Genomic DNA, 19,593 nt, shown 5'->3' on the forward strand with positions numbered 1-19,593 from the left:
GAAAATGAGAAGGAAAATTTTTAGTATGAGCAGCAGTCGCTTGATCATTGTGACTAAAACAAACCAGCTGTTCAACGTTCTGTTTCAAACACAAGAGTCCTGTGACTTCCATCTCTCCATGCACCAAATGGCCTTTGAAAGTTAAAAGCCAAAGGGCAACTCAGGGAAGAATAGAAACCGGAAGGGAGAAGCCTGTTGCTGTTCTGCAGTGAGGGTCCCCTCCTCCCTCTTGACTGAGGCAGAGGAGGAGTCCGTGTGCCCCAGGAGTGCATGTGCCACTTCTGTGGGACCTCACGCTTCTCCTGATTTCTGTCTCTGGAGCTGGCACTTGCTTGTTGATGTTAATCCTTTACTGTTCTTTTTAAAAAATATATTTTCCAACCTACTTGCTTTTCTTTTCTTTGTCTATTCTGTCCAGAACCAAACTGTCTTACTAACTGCCCCCTGGGGACTCTAGCCCTGCCTGCCTCACGCCGTAAGTGCTTTCTTCCTTCTTTCCAACCTGTCTGGAGAGATCATTTGTGTAACTTGGGGTTAGCATCTGACACACAGAAACAAGGCGGAATCATCCCAGGTAGATTTGCTTTGTAAAGGCAGCTGCCTGCACCGGCACAGGGTCCTTCACAGATTGGGAGGGTCCCTCACAGATTGGGGGACAGATTGGCAGCCTGGACAATCCCATTTGCTGAGTGCCGACTGCTCAGTGCAAGAAAAAGCTCTCAGGTTATAGAGATCCTGCTGAGATTTCTGCTCTCCTGTGCAGTTCGCAGGCAGTATGCTTTCAGAGGGGTAAAGGGACATTGGCTGGAGAGGGGACTGTCTCTGGCACAGACTTCAAGCCTGTGGGGATCTTTGAGTCAACCGTCCTGGACCTGCTACCAATATTTGGTGGCACATGTACATTGCTGTATGCTGTAATGAGGTGTGACCATAACGCACTGAGGCTCCTCTCCTTTTTTCAACAACCATGCTAGAAGGAATAAAAGCAAATGCATCTTGTCCTTCCAAGTGGTCACCATAGGTGACCTAGTAAATGCTCAATAAATAGACGTTGATTGAATAAACAACAAAATCATCCCTGCTCCAAAAAATATTCTCAAAGAATCGCCTTCAGTACTTAAATGGAGGCACGAAAAAATATCAATCTTGTTTTTGAACAAGGATATAGTCGCCCACCCACCTCTTCCACTGGTCTTAACTCAGAGTGCTGAATACCAAAGTACACTTGGCGCTCAAAGGCGAAAGAGGTGCTCCAAGGGTCAAACGCCCACATCACACATTGCAGTGGCTCCTCAGGAAAGGACAGCAGCATTTGCTTATGCGTGCCAGTGTATTACTAAAGAAAAATGTGCATTGAACTCCTGGTCGCACAACATTTCTTCCTAGGGAAGTTCACAAACAGATGCTAGTGAAGAGGTGGCACAAAACTAATAGAAAGCCCATTCTCATCCAGCATTTGTCAGGTGGAAACAGGCTGTGTGGTGTCAAACAGACCTATAGCAGCAGCCTTACAAACCACGCAACACAAACGACACATGTACACACCTCATACCGGGGGCGGTGACACCAAAAGACAAAAGAGTAGCAGATATCTCAAACCATATTCCCCCTCATGCCCTGGGATGAGGTGAGGTGAGGAGAGCTCACCCCTGTGTTAGTTCACATTTCATCTATTTCAGTGCTGACGGTGTTTTCACAGGTGAGGAACCTCTGGTTGTCATGGTTCTCGTTAGCATAAGTGCTTTGCTGATCCAGGCTTCCCCACTGTCGTATAAAGTGCCAGCTACAAAAGAGGCAGGGACCATTAAGAAGAAGTCTCCAGTGTTAATGCTCATTTTCTGCTGACCGTACAGCAAGGCAACCACCTCACTCCATCGCTCTTCCAGAAGCGCCGTGTGGCCTGCCTTCCATCTTCTTCCTTCATTGTCACGTTGTCCATCACATTGTCCTTCAACACAGATGGCTGTCTCTTCCCTGCTGTCACTCCCCTGCTCCTCTGACTAAACATTCTTCATTCTGGTCTTTGCAGTCGCTTGTCGCCTCTCTTTAAACCCTCTGCTTAACTTCCTGACTGGCTGTGAGGGTCTTTGCTCTGTGTCATCCTTCATTGCCGTGGTTTTCCATCTCAGCTCTTTCTTGTCTGAGTGGCGTTGGGCAGATGGCCTCCACCCTGTAGAACTCACCGTTTCCTCATGCCACAGCTTTTCGCCTTTCTCTGTGCCAGCAAATTCCAAGTTTGGGTGTCCTCGTTTCCTATTGTGCAGACTAAGGACAAATAGCTCAGCATTCTTTAAAACCGACAAAGGAGCAGTGGCCCTTGAGAAGTATTATAGGTGACTTGCAGCATGGTTGAGTCTGTCTTGCCTTATCTGCTCTCAGAAGGTGTGGGATGCCTGCAACACAAAAGCCCAAGCGCACTCTTATTCCACTTTTTAAAATGCCGCTGCGAGGCAGAGTCATTAAAGGAAACTAGACCTAAATTAAATTTTCTGCCTGCAGCACTCTTTCCATGTTGTGGGAGTTTGTTTAACCCACTGCCTGTCAATTTGGAATAAACAGTAGTAGAGTTTGTTTTAAGGTGAGTCTTGTTGCTAATACCGCTGGATTAAATCATAGTCTCTTCATGGGCCCCCAAAAGACCAAGGTATAGGGAAGCTGGCCTCTCAGGACCAGTCCTTTCGCTAAACAGATGATTCAGGAGGGCCAAACTGATGGGACCAGTTGGGTTGGAATGCAACCCTGTGGCCTGCGGAGATCACACGTAGCCTGTGGCTTTCCCCACCTTTCGTATGCTCCAGCCCGATTCTGAAGGAACTCCGTAAACACGCCCATCTCATGCCATTGCCATTTTTTATCCTAATTTGACATTTTCTCTTATGTCATCACTGATCATTTGTGTTATATGCTTTACTTACCATTTTAACTTACTCTCCACAAGCAAAATGTAAATAACATTCAGAAGTTGCCCCTGGTCTATTGCATTAACTGGAGTCTGTCTGAGAAGTGTTTGAGGTAAATGACCCCCTAGAGGAACTATCAGTCCGAGTAACTCTGTCTTTCTTTTTCTGGCTTTGAAGGAACTACCTTGTTCCGCACTAGCTCCATCCCTAGAACCCTGCTTCTCCAGGCCCGAGAGACCAGCAAACCGTCGCCCTCCATCCCGTTGGGCCCCACATTCCCCCACTGCCTCACCGGCTCAGTCACTCGGAGACCCGACCTCTTTGGAGGCGATCGGCGATGAGGAGCCACCCGAGGAGAAGCTACTACACCTGTGACATGATGCAAAGTTTGCATGGATTATCACAGAATAATTCACTGTAATTTGCATAACCGCGCCATCATCATCAACCAAACTCCGCCCAACAGGAGAGATCTAGTTTTCTCAAGGTCAAAGAATGTTTTCTAAAAAACACAGCTGCGAATGTTCAACCTGTGAACCTGAGATGTTTCTAGAATGAAACAGTAAATGTGCCTGTAATAACTTAATTTTTTTCATAGCTCAGAAAACTATTTTTGTCTCCATCTTTTTTACACACAATATATTAAACACAAAAGGTAAATAAGATATAAATACATTTAAAAAAAATAAAAGTTTTAAAGATGTACATTTTAAGAGATTCTGAACACCCCTACTCTCAATACTGACTGCCTCTCTGTTAAATTTGCACTGTTACATTTTGGTTTGGTTTATTTCCATGTCGAATTAGAGTGTTTTAAGTTAATTTTATTTTGTCAGTGTTTTTGGTTTTTAAGAATTTTTGACATGCTTCAGACTGTCTGATTCAGTCAGTGAACTTTTTGTAGTGAAAAAGCCACGAAGCCAGTAGACAAGACAGATGTCCTATATACAGGAGAGGATACATGTCAGCATTTCGGAAAAGGTACAGAGTCCTCAGCTGGGCTTGCCAAATTCTCTGTATAATCCACATATTCTACTCGACTTGCACGTCTTCAGGTTCAAAGCACTGGGGTGCATGTACATACGGCTACCGTGGTCTTCCCGTCGCCTGAGTGTGAGTCTGTCTCACTGTGACACGTGAAATCCCTCGTACTGTACTTTTGTTGTCCTCTTGCATTGATGATAAAACAGCAATGGCATTTTGAAATTATTGTTAAACGATTAACTGGCAATATGCAGTGTTTACTCGAAATTTTCTGTTTAAGGAAAAATACTACAAAAAGTCATGAGGATACCAAATTGAAGCAAAGGTTGGTGCCTCTGAGTCTGTATGAGACTATGATGAAGTAGAAATAAAGCCTTTACAAGATGGCAACTTGTTCCCAGATCTCATGTTTCACACTCCCTCCATCTTTTCCTAAGGGCTCACGTGGAAAGTTGCCGTAGCCAGGGGCACCCAGGAAAGGGGAGAGCTTGTAAGAAGGCAACAGCTGCTCACATATCTAACAATGCACTGTGAATGCATGATTATTTTTCAGTTTCATCATATTCTGTTAGAGCGTCCTGGGATAGATAAAAAGGCGACTTCGTTCTTGTTGAAAAAGCCAAAACTGATGGGTGTGGGGGTGTGAGGAAACTGGCTATCCACAAATCAAAATGTGCCTGGCCTCTCTCCCTCTCCCCTCCTTGGGAAAGCAGGAGTGACCAGTAACTCCAGAATAGATGTTTCCATCCCTGATACTGAGTATTCAATAGAGTAGGAATCTATAAAGATGTGATGCTGCCGATAGCACATGAAGAACTATTTCAGGCTGAAGCTTCTGGCTTTAATGTTTCATTAACTCAACCATTTTCTTATCTAGATGGGCTAATGGAATAAGTTCTGTTCCCAGCAATACCACAGTTCCATCTTTAAACTAAATATTATCCCCAAAATGGATAGTAACTATTAGTGAGGATGTACAGACATTGGAAACCCAGTGCAGTGTTGGTGGAAATGTAAATTAGTGCCACTGCTAAGAAAACCAATATGATGAGTCCTTAAAAAGTTAAAACAGAATTATTGCATGATCCAGCAATTCCACTTCTGGATTATAGGCCCAGAGGAATTAGAAGCTGGGACTTGAGCAGATACTTGTACACCCATGTTCATTGCAGCATTATTTACAATAAAGTGGAATCAACCCCAGTGTCCATCAGAGGATGAAAAAATGTATATACATATATAAACAAAAGTATATTCAAAATATATTTACACACAATGGAATATTATTCAGCCTTAGAAAGGAAAGAGATTCTGACACATGCTACGACATGGGTGAAACTTGAGAACATTATGCTAAGTGAAATAAGCCTGTCAAAAACCAACAAATATTGTATGATTACATTTATATGAGGTATCTAGAGTAGTCAAATTCATAGATACGAAAAGTAAAATAATAGTTACCAGGAAGTGGGACAAAGGAAAAATGGGGAGTTAGCGTTTAATGGGTACAGAGTTTCTGTTTGGGATGATGAAAAAGTTCTGGAAATGGATAGCGATGATGGCCGCACAACAGTGTAAATATACTTTATGTCACTAAACTCTGCACTTAAAAATGATTAAAATGATGAACATTATGTATATTTTACCACAATAACCTTTTAATGAAAAAAATATATATTCCACTTAACCGTCCTAGACATAGCTGCAAAAGAACGACCAACAAGTACACAAATATTTATTGCATGTCTACCCTGTACCTGTGGTAAATGCTAGGAGGTGCATTAACATCTTTTCAGTTGGAAACAACCAGCCAGCAGCAAGAAGGAAAGTTGTTGGCATTCAAAACTAAAACAGCATTAGCACTGAGTGCAGTTACAATCCAGAGCCTCAAACAATGCCATAAGGACAATGCTCTATTTCCTGGCTCTGGTCTCCCCTGTATGGCTTTATTCTCAGACTAGCATCCCAAGAGTTGGCAACGATTGTTCCCAGTGGCTCTTGTTAGTTTAGCAACAACTAGAGAAAGAGGACCTCTTGCCAGTAGTTCCCACAGAAGTCCCAGGACTGATGAATCTCATGGGTCTGCTTTAATTCACATGTCTCGCCCTAAGCCTGTCACTGACAGATTGGCCCAGCAAAGGAAAACCAGGGAACTGTCAGAATAGGTGGGAAAGGGTGTGTGGGAGGCAGTGAAGGCTGCTTACAACTGTGGGGCACCCAGAATTACAAGGAAGGTTCTGGTCATCAGACAGAACTTGCCGTCGGCTTGGAAGAGATGGAATTCCCAGGCACAAAAACAAAATGCAAAAATGGTATGTGTAAATCCTAAGATAAAGGTCTAGAGCTGGACCTCCAAGGAAGAGCAGGATTTAAATGCGAAGGCAGGGAGAGGTGTTTGGGTGGGAGAACAGTAGGAGCAGAGGTGTGGGGAGGTGGTAATAAGTACATCTGACCAGGGCAGTAAGGTGGTACCTGGGCTGGGAGCAGGACCTGCAATGAGCGAAGCCACATTATGCAGCATTGGTGCTTTGAAAGCCGGTTTGGAACTTCTCTAACCACCCAGTTTCAGACAGTTGGGCAGATGTATTCTTGAATCCATTCTTGTGGAACCTCTCCGACTTTTACAAAGGTAGGACAGTAGAACGAAATCAGTTTCTACACTCCTGTTTGAATGAATGCTGAGGCAGCTCAGTGGGTAATGCAGGGCTCCGAAAAGAGAGCAGCTGCACAGGGAATGGCCTACAGGAAGTGTTTGTTTAAGCCGGCATTAATGTGCCATTTGCTTCTTTGTCCTAAAGAAAGAGGCAGGAGCAGATTCCTCAAACACAGCTAACAGCACTTGCACGCCAGGCATGCCTTGTCCAGCGGGTCAAGGCCAACACCAGCAGCCCAGAGACAGAGCTCATCATGCAGTCAGTCTGGACAGTGGCAGCCACATTCCACCCTTTCTTTTTTCTCCTTCTAAGGAGGTTACCTGTTACATCAAGGTTTTCAATATTAAGTGTCTTTTAAAAAATATGTATCATAATTCAAATTTTATTTAGTTCATTTATGTTTCTACCTCTTTTTTATTAAGCTTGCTAGTTATATGTCTTTATTTTCTTCAAAAAGTAGCTGAGAAGTGCAATTATCTTTATATTTTTAATTCATTGATTTTTAAAAATTGTGGTAAAATACATATAAAATTTACCATATTGACTATTTTAAAGCATACAGTTCAGTGGCATTTAGTACCTTCATGATGTCATGCAATCATCACTACTGTTTAATCCCAGAACATTTTCATCACCCTAAAAGGACATACACACTAAGGAGTCACTCCCCTTTCCCTGGCAGTCACAAATCTGTTTTCTGTCTCTATGGATTTGCCTGTTCAAGATATTTCATATAAATGGAATTACACAATATGTGGCCTTCCAGGCTTCTTTCACTGGGCATAATGTTTTTGTGGTTCATCTATATTGTAGCCTGTATCAGTACTTTATTCTTTTTATAGCTGAAAAATATTCAACTGAATAGATGTACTACATTATGTTTATTCATTTGTCAATTGATGGTAATGAGTTTAGGTTACCTGAAGCATCCTTGAGCATTACCCTAAATGAGGCAATTCACAATGAATAATCAGAATACTCCTCAATCAAATTACATAATTGAGGCACTTTGGCATCTTTAACTGTTAAATATAGTTGTTTCAAGAAGCCACTGATACATATTATACTTGTCATGCTTTTCTTTGATTTGCATCTAGTCCTTTCAGCATCATTCTTTGCATACTATGTGCATTGGAAACCAGTACAGCAAAGAATCCAGCTGAGTCATAAGTAAGTTGGCTGTTTGAATGAATTTGATGACACTGGTTCTTTAATACACTCTGGGTCACTAGCATCAGTGTGGCACTGAGAGTGGAAAAATCTGAATTGGAATCCTGACAACCTTAGGCCACCTCTTTAAGACTCATTTGAAAAATAGCAACAATAGAGTGAAGGGATTAAGAAGTACAAACTGGTAGTTACAGAATAGTCACAGGGATGTGAAGCACAGCATAAGGAATATAGTTAATACTAATGTGATACCCATGTATAGTGCTAGGTGGGTATTAGACTAATCAGAGAGATCACTTTGTAAATTATATAAATATCTAAGCATTATGCTGTACACACCTAAAACTAATATAAAATAATACTGAATGTCAATTCTAATTGAAAAAAAAAAAAGGAGAAAAATAGAGACAAATAAAAAGAAAAATAGCAAAAATAATACCTACTTCCCAGGCTCATAATGATTAAGGTTCGCCATTCACCTGCAGTGTACAAGATACTATGCTAAGACTTGCAAACACCAGAGGTGAACAGAAAAGATAAGCTCCCTGCTTTCTGAGAGCTTATATTCTAGTGTTAAAAAAAAAAACAAAAATTCAACTGAGTAAGTTTGAAGATTTAATTGGCTTTATGGAATCACGAAGATTTAATTGGCAGCATCCCGTCTAGCAAATGGAGCTCCACAGGGCTGTACAAAATGGAAAGTGTTTAAAGACAGAAAAGGGGCAGAAAAGATAAATTATTAGCAGAGAATGCATTGTTTCAGGCAAGGTCGCTGTCCTAAGGGGAATGGAATGGACCGCTCAGGCAGATTACTTCATGAGTGCTGACCAGGTAATTCCAGGCTGACCTGTTAAAGGTTACATTTCTGGGAGAAGCTGAGACTTCAGTGAGGCTAGGTACTGAAGTCTTGGTTTGCTAACATGGGGCTTGGTTTGCTAACATGGGGCTTAGCACAAGTGACTCCATTTGGGGCCGGTTGTTTCTTTTTAACACTAGTGATGAGAAACACATAGTCAACAGGAGTCAGTGTGTTGGAGAGTAACTAAAAGGCTTCCCCGAGGAGATACCATTTGAGCTGAAGCCTGGACAAGAACTAGCTGTCAGCCAGGAAGATGGAATATTTGATGCAAAGTTGGGATGAGGAGGTGGGCATGAGACTGATGTTTTTCAGGAGGTGAAAGAAGGCCACTGTGTCCTGAACAAGGGGGAGAGGGCTAGGGGGAGAGAGCAGGGAGCTTGGGAGAGGCCTATGGTCCACCAGAAAGAGTTTGAATTTTATGCTAGGTAGGAAAAAAAAATTCATTGAAAGATATTAGGCAAGGGAGTTACTTTTTAAATGACTGCTATGATGTAACAATAAGAAGGGGCAAGATTGGTAAGCTTCCTTATAAAAGGCCGTTGTGCTGACCCAGAGACACCTTGATGGTGGCTTGGGCAATTTTTGTGCTGTTATTATTAGCATCCCCACCCCCAAGCTTACCACATGCTGCTCATCAAAAACTGGGCTTTAGAATCTGATGCTGAGGCTTCCGCAGGCCCCACTGCTGAACTCTGGAATCTGCCCCAGTTGTTCAGACGAAAGCTGAACCAAGCCCTTATTTATTCTTCTGCTGCCTCTCAGGCTGGGCCAGCAGCCTTGTCAATGGCCTGGGGCCAGGAAGAACTGGTTTCCCCTCTCAACTCCTTCCCTCGGGGCATGACATCACACAGCAAATTTCCAACTCCTGTCTTATTTTGTTTTTAAGGTCTGATCTTTTTCCAAAGGAAGCCAGCACTTTAAATTATTATCAGTCATGCATAATTTAGTAAAAGTGTTTTCCTACTCTTTAAAGTAGTCATAGGGGGACAGTTGAGGGCTCTGGATGTGGGGATGATGGAGGAGGGCTGGAGAGGCACGGTTACAGATAGTGTACAACCTAATCTAAAAGAATGGGATAGAAACACAACAAGAGTGCTGACTTTTCTCTTCCTAGGCCAAGTTCTGTCTATTAGATTCAAAGAACTCACTCCATTTCAAAGATAGAAGCCCCTGTAAGTTCCCAGTAAACTGATAGATTTCAACAGATCTTCATGAATTCAAACTTCATAATCCCCATGGTAATCCTAGAACAAATTCATCGCTCATCAGTCATCAACTCTGGGCCCTCATTGGTCCTCTATAAATACAATTTTAGTTGATTAAAATAAAAACACTGAAGATACTAATAAAATAGGTGTACCTAAAAATAGTAAGTGAAATTAAACATTTTTTAATTCCAAATAATTCTGTGCTCATTCACCTACTTAAAAAATATTCCGAGTGACCAGGCACTGGGCTAGACCCGTGGGAATGCAAACATAAATATGATGTATTTGCTCTCTTGAGGTTCATGACATGGTCAAGGGCATCCAACCGTCTGGGCTCAAATCCTGCTCCACTACTCTCTAATCTAACATCCTTGGGAAAGTTTTTTCCTATGAAAAAGAAAAATAATAATAGTAATCACCTAATAGGTAAGTGATGAGGATTAAATAAGTTAATACTTATTAAGCATTTAGAATGACACCTGGCATATTATAATACAATATGTTAAGTGTTACAATAGTACATGTAAGTGTAGAATGAGCACATAAAATAGATTAATTCAGCCCGGGGGATGGTCTAGGAAGACCTCACACTGGCCTGTGTGGTAAGAGTCTTGAAGGATGCATAAGGTTTCTCTAACGAGGGGACAGTGAGAAAGAGAACTTCAAGAAGAACTGCTTAGGTTAGGCATGTAATACTTCTTTGAGATTTTTCAAGAGAGATTAAAAATTATTTTCAATTACTTTTGTATACTGGACTGGTGTTTTTATTGAATGTGACACCATGCTAAGTTTTATTGGAAAGAAAACCTAAGGGGAGGAAAGTAGCTCATCCATCCTTACGCCTAGGACCTTGCCATCCATTCCAACATAGTAATCTCATTAAGAGGCTGCCCTAGCAGGAACATAGTTACTCTTTCCTGGGCACACCATCTTCTATGGCATTTTTTAGAAAGAGTCACTTTTACTTTTGTCACACTAGAAGAGTCATTTCCTAGTGACACCAACAGCCACATTTGCACTGTCTTGTTGAGATTGTGCCTATTTACTTGTGGGTTAGACTCTGGACAGGTGCTAACATTCTCAAAGTAGCGCTTATAAAAATGAGATACATGTGGATTTTGTTGTGTTGTCATTAGAGCTGTTCATGACTATATCTGTCATACATTCTTCTGAGCACATAATAAAATCATACTTCCCCACCCCCCCAGGAGTTGGGTGTGGCTTTTTGCCAATGAAATGTGAACAAAAGCCACATGTGTCACTTCCTGCTGGAAATTTTAAAAGCCAATAAATACAGTACTTACCATGTTCTTTTTCTGCCTTGGCAGTTATGGAAACATGTGTCCATCCATCGGGGACCCTGAGTGACAGTCATACACAGACCCTTTAAACATGCAGCATAATGGACAAATAAGTCCTGGTGTGTCAAGCCATTGAGATTTAGGAATTGTTCATTAATGCAGCATAACTTAGCCAATCCTGACCGGAATAACTGTCAAAAAGGCTGAAATACATATATAAATAATATAAAGAAGTCAAAACAAGATCAAATTTGCACAGTATGGAAAAATATTACTTCACGTTAACAAAGAGTTAAGAGAATTTAAAGCTATGCCAACAGTTATTTTCCTTATTGAATTCTTTGAATTCATAATAAACAAAACTTCTAATTCCTTTAGTTGAGAGTACATGAAAGTAGAACTGTGCTTATTATTGAACTAATTGACTACATTTATGAAGCAGAAGCAAATGAGCTAAATATTCCAATGATACTGCTTCCTACCCCTTCCCTTCTTCTTAGCCACACTGTTGAAAAAGTACAGACTGAGTTCCTCCCTTGAGCCAGCAAGCTGAGACAAAGGTGAACAGTGATTTTCCTAGGGAACTACAAGGGCAAGTTGGAAAAGACCTTAAGAGCATTATGTACCAAGCCTTCATTTGATACATAATATTAATAACACAACCATTTTCTGAGGGTGCTTTCCTGTAACTTAGCACAGTGGTCTCTAGAACCATCCAGAGTACCTTAAGGCTCTACCCCAGACCAAATAAATCAGATTCCCTTGAGCACGGCCATCAGTATAATTTAGATGTTACCCTGGTGGTTCTACTGCACAGCCAGGATTGAGAACTACCAGTAAAGCAGAATTTCTTAACCTAGTAGTTCCCAAGCCTGGAATTACCTGGGGGGCAGAGGTGTGTGGGGGTAGGGGATGGGTGATTAAAAAATCTGATGCCTACTTCCCACTAAACCTTCTGGTGAACTTGGTCTGAGGTGAGACCTGGGCTCTAAGAAGAATTAATCCCCCCTGTTTTGCAGTACTGTTTGGGTGCCATGGTCTTGACCAGATTTAAGAGCTTGAGGTCTAGCCAGACAGACATGGGCACAAATTTGACTCCACCACTCTCTGTGCTTGTGGGCATGGTCCTTACTCTCTCTGGAGTTCGGTTTTCTCATGCTGTAAAATGAAGATAACAGAGCCTGTTATATGACACTTGCTCAAGAAACACGAGTTGATATTGCTTTATTTAATTATCTCCCAATAATCCTGTGAATCAAAGTTATTGTCCTAAGCTGATGGCTAAAGGAACCCAGGCTTGGAAAGGTTGTTGGCTGCCTCAAGAGTACATGGTAATAACTGGCAAAGCGAGACACCCCCCAAGGCATTACTGAGCTGACACCTGTAGCCACCCGATGCCCACTCCATGAGCCCCGACCCTGGGTGAGCAGATGGGGCTGGCCCGTGTTGTTCAATCAGCCCTGCCGTAGGACACATTTAGGCTGTCAGGACCTGGGCCTATCTCAGCTCACTTGCTTCTGTCCTAGAGCTTGATAGACTAAATCATGCCTTGAATTTCACTGACTTCATCTCTTTTTGAGGTTGTAAAATAGCCTCAACTGACCCCTCTAACCAGAATCCTTTTCTCAATGTGTTCTGGAAAAGCAATGATTACTCACTGTTTCTTTTAATTATATAGTACCCTTTCTAAAGTGATTGTGGCCTGTTAAATCCTGACATAACTCCTGACACAGAAGGATGAACTCAGGCACTGGGGACACATTACTTCTACTTGCTGCATGGATTGTGGAGAATTGCCTAAGGCACTTCTATACCTTGTAATGTAATACTTTACCCAACACAGGAAGGAAAATATAGAACCACAGGACTAGAGGGGCACCTAGTACCCTCAGATATGACCACAAGTATACTTTGTTTACATAAAATATATGTTCATCACTAAGAAGGGGCCAGGTAGTGCACTCTCAGGTCTCCTCCCGTCTCCCCAACCCCAGTGGGGTGGGCCAGGGAGGAGACAGGGCTTCTAGCTCACTGCCTCTCATCTCCATTATTCCCTAACCCCTTTATTTAGAGATGAACAATTGACTTGCCACTGCTATGTAAGATGACATGAAAACAGTTTTAAAAACATTCTTAGTCCCTGTTCAATTAGAACAAAGTCCCTAAGTCGCTCCTCTGTAGGAATCCTAGAGCTGCAGGGTTATAGGGCTGGCTGTGCTGGCAATTTTGATGCCTTGAGAAATCAAAGAGATTTCTTAGTGTGAAAAAGCCACCATTCTTCCTCAGAGAGGACCTTTGCAGTTACTTCTTACCTTGTTGGTGATACCTCCATCCTGAAGGAGGTCAATCCCAGACCGGATGGGTTAAAGCAAAAACCCAAGATATCAAGGCAGGAACATCTTCCCCATGAGAACACTGTGTCCTCAAAAGTCAAATCCAAATTGAATTGAATTCTCAGAGCTACTAAAGATCTTGTCTCAGTTTACCCTGACCTACTTAGAGGAGGACCAGAACCAAGCAGACCTTTTTAAAATGAAATTTAGGACGCTGCACTCAAGACACAGATGCTTCACAAAACAACCAGTGACCAATGTGGAAGTTCGATTCAGTATTAAATCGTCGCCTGGGAGACCAGATGGGCCGCAAACTGTTTCCGTAGCGGTCAAGACGAGGGCTGGGGCCGGTCGGTGACGCGGGTAAGTGGCTCCGGGATGCGCTTGGCGCCGCCTCGTTGCCAAGCAACACCGTATACGTCACTCTTAGGAGCCTCAGTAACAGCATTTGGTGAGCACATTACTCTGTCATTTCAACAAAACGTAATGTGGGTTTCAATTCACTGCTTCCGGTGGGGGATAAGCAGATGGGGCAAGAGCGCCAGGGCCCCAAGAACATTGCCTCTTCCTCTCCATTTGAAATCACCTGCTCTCCTTTCCCAGGAGCTCCCGGGAAGCTGCTGTGCACTCGCCAGGGAAGGGTATTTACATTTCTAGCTTCCTCAGCCTAGTTTTGCTCTAACACTTGCAGTGAGACTAAAGCTAAGGGTACCTCTTCCTGGCCTCGGTGGACCATGAATTAATGGATTGTGGTTTCGCAGGCACCCTGGATTGTGAGCCCCATGAAGGCGGGCATCTCTTCCTTGTAACCTCACAGTGCCCTAAACAAATTAGTAGACCCTCCAAAAATACTTGTTGGATCCAGTATTCTCATTTCCAGTGTGTGTGGGCTTTTTTTTTTTTTTTTTGAGCTCATTAAAATTTAAGGACTATAGCTTAAGCAGTAGCCTGAAAGACACATTGCGTATTGTAAAACACACACAGCACAGCAATAAGCACATTGAAATGCCAATGGCTACAGTTTACATACATATTCATGGCTTCACAAAATGCTTTTACACACATCATTCCTTTAATATACTTAGGATTTGGGGGCCTGAATGTAGTGCCTGTTTCCCATTAGTCACTCTTTCTCAAGCCTTTCCACAACTCTTCCTTGCCTAGGTCTTCTGGTCACTTGGCTGCTCCCCGAGCCATAAATTGCTCTCCCTAGGAGCCTCTCAGAGGCTCCTGCCCACTCTTGGGTTCCCCTGGAGAGGCCTCCGGTAGGCACTGAAGCAGATCCTGAGCCGGGGTGGGGAAGGTCAGGGTTGACAGAGAGAGGGAGGTGTCAGAAAACTCACATCTGCCCTCCGCCTCCAATTTGTATTCCTCCCTCCCCCGAGACCCCACTATTATTGGCTGGGCCTAATATATCCAAGAATGTTAATTAATAATAAACATGATAATTTACTGAACACTTGATCATATGCCAGATATCACATTTAATACAACAATCCTAGGCTTCTTATAGATGAGGAAATGAAGCTCAGAGAGGTTAGGTCATTTATAGGCAGAAGAGTGAAGCCAGAGGTTCAGATCCTGGGTCATGTGGCCCAAAGCCCAAGCCCACAGCCAGCAGCCAGAGCATGCTCCTTCTGTACCATTTATCCTCCACCCTTGGCTCAGTGCAGAAATCCTCGAGTAGCATTCTGAGTATCTCCAGTAACACATTTGTAGTAAGCTGCTCCCTATCCAGCCACCATTTGGAACCATCTGTGAAAAGAGATTTTGTGTCCATTTGTCCATTCGCTCAGCAAACACAGAGTATCCACTCTGTTAGACTCTGGACAAGAGTCATATAAAACCTGGTTTCTGCCCTTAAGAGAAGAGGATACATAAAATAAGCAAATCTGTTCAGAATAGCATGCTTAACAGGTCAGGAACAGGTCTGAGTGCCACGGGACACGGGAAAGTACAGCTGCTCTGCTGGTGAGTCAGCAATGATGTCACAGAGGAGAAGCTCAACCCTCTGTGGTCATGTTCAAATAATACTGCTTAAGCCCCATAGGTGGTATACAAAGGGTTTGTACCCAGAAAACTCATAAACATACACTGTTCTTAGTCTCATAAAGATAAGTCCTATCCCAGTCTCCCCACGGTGGTCCCTTTCATTTAGTCATTCAGCTTTCTGCCATGTGCTTGGCACTCATTTTGCTAGGGGCTGGACATATGATAAAAGCCAGAACGGACTAGATTCTTGCCCTCACAGGGCTGATGGGTCTTGGATACAAGACCTATCACATCATAAAACTACCCAGCCAGGCATTCACTACAGCATCAACAAACATTAAGATTTATTGTTGTACAACCTAAAAATGATGGCACATACATGGTTGCAAACAAAGCTGGTTTAAGCCATTGTGCCAGGAGCTGAGGGTTATTGAGGACTGAGACATGCCAGTGTCTGTGGTGGCCTGGGGCTGAGCATTAATGTGCTGACATTTGTCAAGTATTGAGCTTCTGTAAGATGACATTTTGTCAGAAATAGGTGACTCATGTGAATAAGCCATGTCTCAAAACCTTCCAGAAAATATAATATATACATATTTCCTTACTGTCTTGAATACTACCCTCCAATATCCATTCTTCTATTAATTGTGCAAGTAAAGCCATCATTAAATTTACAATTACTGGACTAGGGTGTGTTTTTAAGCTCCTGTTGGGTTTTGTTAACTCTATGTACCTATCCTAACAGTCAAGTCAGATAATGAAGAGATGCTCGATGTCTCTGCTTCAATTCCTGGTTTAATTTTTAAATAATATTAATAATTAATACTAATCAATATATTAATACTTAATGTTATTAATATAAATATTGTTATTGTTACTCTTTTCTTTATGTTTGTCTAATCATCTTTCTGTCACCCATCCAACCATCTGTTTATCCTACATCCATTTCACACTCTTGTTCATGCCAATGCACTAGTTATTAAGAGATCCTCCTGTGCCTCCTCCAAACTCAGAATAAGAGATGACTTTGCAGGAGAAGGAAGGAGAAGATTGTAGTAGGGAAGCTTGTATGAGAAACAAAAGAACATTGATATGATTTGTGAGAAGATATTTTCTGAAAAGCCCCGACTGATAATAGATTCATGGCTTCCACAAGGGAAGAACCACTTGGTAACCTCTACTTGGATGTTAGCAGTCACCCCCTACTTAAGATGCCTTCCAGAGATTATGCCACCCCAAGCCACACTTCCCTCCTGAGTGGGCCAACCTATCTCTCAGAAAGTCATAGATCTGGGCCAGGTAGCTGCCTTACACGAAGCAGGCAGGCAAACCTTTCTCCTCCCTCCGAGGCATTCCTGTTTGTGGGCTGTACACCAGGACCACCTGGGATAGGAAATATGCTATTTTGGACAACTTGCTCTCTCTCATATCCATGAAGTACGAAAGAAAGAGCAGTGAAGACATCTCTTGAAGGCCTCCAATACCATTCTATTAGTCTTAATACAATTCTACAAGGAACACAAGTCCAACAATAATTCTACTCTCCTTTCAACTTCTGATCAAACGCTCTTACTAATTTACTCCAGGAAATGTTTTATGCATCCATCTTACAGTGCCTGTATGTGATCTCCCTTTTCAGTAAATTCAGTCAACTGGCTTATTATTATGTAATTATGTTTTCAATGTGAGGTCTAATTACATACCCTTACTGTGGTCAAGATTCTTCCACTCAGTCAATCAACAAATATTTATTAACCATCTACAACATCCCAGTCTTGTATTCAGGAATATAGAGTGAGTAAGTAGAGACCCTGTCTGAAGGAACCCCTCAGTGTCCAGTGAAAGCAAAAGGCATACTTGCCTCCACTGTAGCATAGGGCACTATGGAAGCAAAGGGTACATTTTTTTCAAAAGGCAAACAAAAGTGAACATCCACAAAACATCACTGTTTTAGTTGAGTCCGCTTTGGGGATGAGACTCTTGACTCAGGGCCTTTCTAATTCATTTTTTCTAGATACCATAAAACTATCTAATTAAGTTCCTTAACTCATAATTTTATAAAGATGACAAAAAGATATATTGAGACTGGCTGGACTCACACCTAAATTAAGATGTCTTGCAACATAGCATCTACATGAGAGTCAGTGAGTGAATCATGAAAACTGGTTGTAGATCACAGCCTCCTTCTCCTTAAGGAGGTCATGATGCCTCCCACCCAGTGTGGCCTGGGGCAGGGTCCAGTTCCATCTCATTCCCTGCAGTGCTTCTCTGTCTGGGCTGCCAGCTCTCAGATTCCTCAGAGTCTTCTGCGGATGCAACTACTTAAAGAACTGTCTTTATCCATTGGTCTCCTTGAATAGGCATGCATCCCTTCAGTGGGCTCTACTAGATGCTGTGTGCAAAGCTGCCCATATTTATCCCAACCTGAGTGTTCTGCTTGGTGTCATTGCTCCCTCTCGGGATCAGTGATCTTAGTGAAAATGTTGTCCTCTGGGCTATAGTTGCAGCTATGAGAGGAGCAGCCCTTCGCTTTGGAATCTGATTTGCAAATAGCTCTCCCATTGCACAAACACAAGGACAGCAAAACAATTTCTGTGTATCCTGGGGATTAATAGATCTCTGTGTAACTCTGAGTCACTTCGTGACATATACTGCATGGGCTACAGAGAGTGGAAAGAGAATAAACAGTGAAGGAAATAATACCAAGAGAGAATCTGGAAGAAATAGGTCTAAGTTCTTGAGATTGAAATGCAAACATAATGGGGGAAAGAGAGCTATAAATATCAGGACTGAGACAGGCTATGAAGGAAAGAAAACCCAAAAGAACAATACTTTAAACAAGATCGAAGCCTATTTCTCTCCCATGGGAATGTAGGCAGTGCAGGGCTGGGATAGAGCACCACAATCATAAGGAATCCAGGTTGCTTCTATAATGTAGCTCTGTCACCCTCAACATGATAGATTCTAACTCATGACTGCTCAAGCCCCAGTTGTCACATCCTTATTCTACCCAGCAAGAAGGAGGAAGGAGTAAAGAATGGATTGTCTTCTTTCTATGAAAACAGTTCTCAGAAGTTGCCATATATCCCGTCTGCTTACATTCCATCAAACTAGTACTTAGTCACATTGCCACACCTAATTGAAAGACTAGAAAATATAGACTTCTTTCTGAACAGCTTGTGTCCTTCAATGGCAATCGAAGGTTTTTGGCAGTCTCCGCAAATGGCCTGAGTAAAACATTGAAGTTTAAGATGTCAGAGATGGAACACTTCTGGGTGATGACATGATAAAGACTATTACCCCAGAAATAAGTGGCTGAAAAGTAGTCAAGGTGAAGGTCACCGACATGTTGAGTTAATGGAAGTGAGGCTTACCTTGTGGTTGGATTATTAACAATGTGGAAACTGGCTAAAGAAGTTAGGGTGGAAAGGAAGATTCTGAGGCCACTGATGAAATCCTAGCCACGTGGTAGACCTTGCAGCCACATGGACCATCAGCTTAAGTTTATTCTGTAATTATTTTATCTAATTATCTCACTAGATGTGTATATACCTCAAGGAATCAGGAACCTTCTCTGCTATCTCCCTTTTGATTTCCTGCAGTACTGGAGACATCGAACACAATAAACAGAAGTGGAGTGAACAAATCTCAAACACTCATTAGGTCTCAGAAGATAACCAAATCTGTCCTCTTCCCCACAAAGCCTTCACCAACTCAGCATCAGAAAAACAACAAACCCTCTTTCTGTTTTGGTCCAGCTTTTTGGTAAACTGCCCAGTTTAACAGGCAACCCATTTGTTCTTCGAAAATTGAAAAATAGTCTAGGAAAAAAATGTAAAACAAGGAAAAGTAAGAACATTTTATGTGCTGTGTTGCTGTGATAGACTGAGAATAGGCCCAAGAATTACACTGCAGCATCTGCTGCCAAACTAACCAAACAGAAGGAGGTTCACTTCCTATATTCTTTATTATTAATAGAAAGAATAACTGATTTGGAAAAATAAAGAGAGAGCAACTCTGTCCTTCCTATGAAGATGAAAAGCAAACCTGCTAGCTTCTGTATAAACTGTGCACTTGAAAAAAGGTAACCATCTAAGCAGTTCGGAGGTAACGAGGGACCTGGTTCCATGTCTGGCTGACCACATGACTCCACAGGCCTGGCTGGGATGGTGCTTCATGCAGGGGCCTCGTT

At 42.3% G+C, this 19,593-nt stretch overlaps 1 protein-coding gene across 4 annotated transcripts in view; it reads left to right on the forward strand.

Moving 5' to 3' along the window:
• Positions 1 to 4,274, forward strand: part of MTCL1 (microtubule crosslinking factor 1) — a 112,298-nt gene extending 108,024 nt beyond the window's left edge. For all 4 annotated transcript variants that reach the window (XM_039845850.1, XM_039845852.1, XM_039845851.1 and 1 more), the window contains one exon: positions 3,078 to 4,274. In XM_039845850.1, coding sequence (XP_039701784.1) covers positions 3,078 to 3,275 — 198 coding nt within the window. In that variant the 3' untranslated portion in view covers positions 3,276 to 4,274. The remainder of the gene's footprint in view (positions 1 to 3,077) is intronic.
• The last annotated feature ends 15,319 nt before the right edge of the window (positions 4,275 to 19,593 follow it).

Source organism: Pteropus medius, unplaced genomic scaffold (assembly GCF_902729225.1).
Source record: "Pteropus medius unplaced genomic scaffold, Ma_sr-lr_union100, whole genome shotgun sequence".
Lineage (NCBI taxonomy): Eukaryota > Metazoa > Chordata > Mammalia > Chiroptera > Pteropodidae > Pteropus > Pteropus medius.